This window comes from Penaeus monodon, chromosome 11, assembly GCF_015228065.2.
Source record: "Penaeus monodon isolate SGIC_2016 chromosome 11, NSTDA_Pmon_1, whole genome shotgun sequence".
In the NCBI taxonomy this organism is placed as follows: Eukaryota; Metazoa; Arthropoda; class Malacostraca; order Decapoda; family Penaeidae; genus Penaeus; species Penaeus monodon.
Window position 1 is genome coordinate 22183140 of NC_051396.1, and position 5000 is coordinate 22188139.

The 5000-nt window shown below is 41.8% G+C and overlaps 1 protein-coding gene across 1 annotated transcript in view; it reads left to right on the plus strand.

Annotated features, from left to right (window-relative positions):
• Positions 1-3356, plus strand: part of LOC119578807 (probable cytochrome P450 301a1, mitochondrial) — a 13124-nt gene extending 9768 nt beyond the window's left edge. The window contains exons 10-11 of the mRNA XM_037926440.1: positions 2610-2813; positions 2977-3356. Coding sequence (XP_037782368.1) covers positions 2610-2813; positions 2977-3090 — 318 coding nt within the window. The 3' untranslated portion in view covers positions 3091-3356. The remainder of the gene's footprint in view (positions 1-2609; positions 2814-2976) is intronic.
• The last annotated feature ends 1644 nt before the right edge of the window (positions 3357-5000 follow it).

Below are 5000 nucleotides of genomic sequence, written 5' to 3' on the forward strand. Positions count from 1 at the left end.
TCTCTTCTGTAATGCATGGTACATTTGCAATGGGAAGACATTTTCAAGTAAAATCAAAATTAATAAGGTAAGTGCAGCAAAGGACGCAACATAAATCGCACATTGTAGCAAATGAAACCAACGAGCAAATTTGAAAACCCAGACAAAAGGAAACGTCTGACACATGTAATGGGATGAGACACATGTCTGTTCTGCTCAATGAGGGTGTGATGACAGCTATGGCCTCGTCTCTGTTCTGGTCATGAAAGCAGCAAGCTTTTCTAACTTCTCACCGCCTAACAGCAGTGGTTGTGGCCCTGTTTGAAAAAACGCTTACGCTCGCAAACCAGGAGGAAGTGATGCAATGTAGGGTCTGTGCAACACACAGCTTGCAATAACGTTCTTCTTGGCTAATAGTCTCAATGAGACATTTTTCACAGTGGTATCCCAATCTTAACCAGTGAAGATTCAAGCCTGGGCTGTTCCTTAATTCGAGGTTTGTTTACTTTTGTCGAAACGCACAGGCGCAGGGACGCGACTTCTCTTCTCATACCTCTTCTACTACCCACTTCCTAAGGGCAAGAGCCGTGTTGAAAGGATAAAAGGCTGACTTTGTGCCCCGTATTCCCGTTTAGCTGTCTAGCCCTTACCCCTCAGGGGTGAACTGTTTCTTTTCCCAGCATACTTTACCATGGCCAGTAATGAAGATTTTGTACCTCTGTTAGGGGCAATGAGACTTGCCCTTTTATCAGCCAGCTCCACTGACTTTAATTCTCCCAGTTCCCCAGCCCCTGACTCTCCTTTACCCACTACTTCTACAAGCCCTTCACCAATGCCTACTATCACCTCAATCCAACCCAGATCATCCACCCAGGTCATTATTCAACCTCCAGAAAACATTTTTCCTCCCCTAACATCCTCTACTACATTTCCACCACCCCCACAACTTTCTTCATGTATTACTCCATCCTCTCTTAGTACTACTTCACAGCATTATTGTCCACCTATCCGCATTGCTACCTCTCAACACTACGCCCTCTTACACACATCTCCGTTTTTCTACTACCCCCACCTCTACAAACACCTTGAATACTATATTTATCCCAGCCAAATGGGACTGATTTTTCGTGATGCCCTCTACGGTCCCTACTCAGACAACACTCTCCCGCCATGTCAAAGTTACATCTGAATCCTAAGCTAAAGCATTATCAATCCTGACAGACTTCACTGGTAAACCCATTCCTGCCTAACCTCATCCCAGCCTTAATACTTGTACCGGATCCGACTCCATCTCCTCGACTAGTATTGTCAGATTGTGAAGAAGACCTACTCATTGCCTCGTAGACTATGATACAGTATCAGTACAAAGCTAAACCATCCTCCCTAGAGGCCGCTGATAAGTCTACCAATTTATTGCCAATATTACTTTCCGTAGACATGACCTCCCCTTTAATGTTTACATTAGCGGAGAGTTCCTCCCTATTCGACTATATCAACCTCCCCTTGTCAATATCAGAATTGATGGCGCTCTACATCCTGATGTCCACTATGTGCCCAACCTGGTCATAATCAATTAAACTCTACGCGAGTCCAGGCAGGAAGAACGAGGATTTACTCTTACTCCCTACTCCAGTGCTGTCCTTAACTCTGCCCCTCCCTCTCCCTCCCAAGATATTTATAATCCATTCTTGTATCTATTCCTTCTCCATCTTATGTTTCCACTTTCTCTACCACTGCCTCGCCACCTACCCCTCTCCCTCCTCGCTCTACCGTAGCAACAATCTAAACATTTCACACCATCTTCTACCACACTCCTCCACCTACCCCTCAGATGCCTTTCTCCTCATAAGAAAACCTTTGTTTCTCAGACCACTCTAACTAATCCACTTAAAAAACTCCCGACATTCAAAACTAAGATAACATGCCTACACCTCATCCATCCTCCAACCTCTCTGCCCCCATTCCCTCTACACTCAAAATAACTTTCGACATCCATCCTCTTCCTATTCATGTTCTCCCTACACCCCTTCCTCCCAACACTTCCTATTGCCCACTGCTTCAGCTGTATCATCCCCCCTTCCTTCCCCATTATCCCTTCCGCTCCCCCCTGGATACACATGTGACTGTAGCAACAACTTCCTTCCCTGGCTTCTCTCCCTGCCGACGTTTCTCCTGAAAATGTGGTCTAATCACCCTCAAACTCACTTTCTCTTTTGCTAATTTTTACCTTACTCTACAGATCCTTGCAGAATCCCACACTTCTTCCTCTGATAACTTTGATCTCACCCTCTCTACCCTGACCCCTCTTGCCCCTTTCAATGCTATACTATCCTAAACTGCTAAGACTTTTGACGGGTAGCACCACTACACCTTTTATAGTGCTGTATGACATTTGAACACAATTATTTTTTGTAACCATTAACCATTATCCTTATTAGTTTAGGCCAATATTTGTTCCACAGTTTCCCAGGTATGTAGTAAACCTCATGCACTCTCGACCTCTTAATTGCATTAATAAAGTATAAGCACGTGAAAGTGTGTGCGTACGCGCATATATAAACACCTGTAGAATGATAGGTAGCGAAGTAGCTAGATTCATACATACACATAGATGATATTCCGCCTTCCAGTTCAACGTGACTCTGTTGCTGCGTCCGGCCGGCATGAAGGAGCAGTACTTCGCCCGTGCCGCGGAGTTCGTGCCCGAGCGGTGGCTGCGCGGTCAGCCTCTAGGGCCCATCAATCCCTACTCCTCTATGCCCTTCAGCCTCGGCGTCCGAAGCTGCGTCGGTCGCAGGTTCGCTGAGCAGCAGACCTACACGCTTCTTGCCAGGGTATGTGCTTGCTGGCGTTGATTTGCAAGTGTTGGACATGGAAGAGTAGTAACATTCTTACACTAGTTTGCATCCTTTTCTTGTTCCTTTTCAAATGCGAAATGTTTGTCATTGCTTGTGTCTAGACACATTTCACGCAAGCTAATGAGATTTATATTTCCAGTTGCTGCACAAGTACCGAGTAGAGTGGCATTACGGTCCGCTCAACCCCATTATGGTCTTTACCCTCATCCCAGACAAACCTCTGCGACTGAAGATGATCGAGCGCAAAGTCTAAATAATTCTAAGGAAAATAATAAGCCTACTTAGAACCGTTCAGAAGGCATAGATGGTGTGTGAAGAAAGTAGATGCGGAGATGAAGGAATAAATGTTTGTTCTTTTCTTAGTTTAATTTCGTCTTACACAGTTTAACAGGACGTTAAAACTATTACCGGAATCGTTTTGTTGATGTGTATGTTTTTTGTCATTTATGTCTATCGCTTGTCTTATTTCTTCATTTTCTTATAAATAAATTATACAAGGTCATACAGTGGTCACATGATACTTTCGATACGTTTGTGTTCATTTCCTTAAGCTATAATAAACTTTCATTTTATTGGATTTTTGCCATACTTTTCGGTAAAAAATAATAATAATAAATAAAGAGGCCAATACATTACATAATTTTTGGAAGTTATCTATTATTGTTAACCGCAAATTATCAAAGTAATTAGCCTTAAATGATATTTTTATTATATAAGAGTAATCTACTATATTTGTACGTTTTTCTTTCCAATGTCACCTAGATTTTTATAGATTTTACTATTCTATATAGTTCATAACTTTTGCCAGACTAGAGTCAATAGATGGATTAGTCTGGAGGCGGGACTCTCATGACTGTCTAGAGATGGGGGTACCTTACAGAAGTAATAAATTTCGTCTCATCTGGCCTCGGCTTTTGTTGTTGCACAGAAACGGGTTCGTCCTGACGCTTTGACAACAGGTTGGCAGTAGAATGTGTTCGGCCAACATTTACCGTGTAGAATCCGGGACCGCAACTCCGAATTGACTTCCTGAAGGTGATCCAGGCCACCTGTGTATCCTTCAGAGGCAATCCTGGTTGAATGAGATCGCATGCTACAATTGTTAACAGACATATAATTTCTTTAGTCATCATTTTTCTACTTCTCACTGTGGGTCTAGAGCAGTGGCTCTTAACCTTTTAAAAACCACGCTCCTCTTCAGGCATTTGCAGACTGCCTTGCATCTGTAAATAAAATTCCCTTCCGGATTTTAAAGAAAATCATAAATATGTTGTTAGTCATTTTAGTGAGTGTCATTATAAATAAACTTTAAATTATATGACCATGTTCTTATGAGAATAATAAAGATAATTAGGGAAATTACTGCCTTTTTTCCCAAGGGCTCTCGCCTCCTTTGGAATATACTGAACCCCCCCTAGGGGGCCCCCTCCCAGGTTAAGAACTACTGGTCTAGAGGGAGCAAGTGTAGGAAGGGAAAGAACTGTAGATAAATATTAAATTAGAAAGAAACAGAGAAATGAAAAAGGAGAGAAATGTTAATAAATTTTGAAAATGGGAAGCAGATATTAGGAAATGCTGAGAGGGAGAGAAATGAAGAAACATGTAAAGACAGGAAGAGAAACGTTGGGAGATAAGAGTTGGGGAGAGAATATGGAGGGAGAAATATAGATCTTTATTTTTTCTTTCCATTTTCAAGAACCTTGTGACACATGTACTAACTTTTATCAAGCCCAGAGGAGGCTGCCATATTTTTATGTATAATTAGTTTAAAGGTCATATTTCTTTCGACGACTTCCAAATTCAGCCTATGCCTTGCAGTTTGTTAACACAGCATGTTGTCATATATGCATAATTGTGAAAACTGTCCTCTAACACTTCCTCACATAATACAGCTGTTAGAACACCTATTCATTTACTCATCCACTGTTACTGCCTCAAAGGCACTTTCAATGACATAGACAGACACATAGACAATGAGCCATAGTGTTTCTCTACTATCTAAGGTGAAATCTCTAGGAGATTGCATAACTCCCCTGTACTTCCATACTCAATCAAGATACCAAAATCCCAAAACCACTTGCCATACTACAATGACACTTAACCATTCTATTTAGTCATTCTAACAAGCTCTTATCTTTTGTGTTCAAAACACAAAAGATAAGG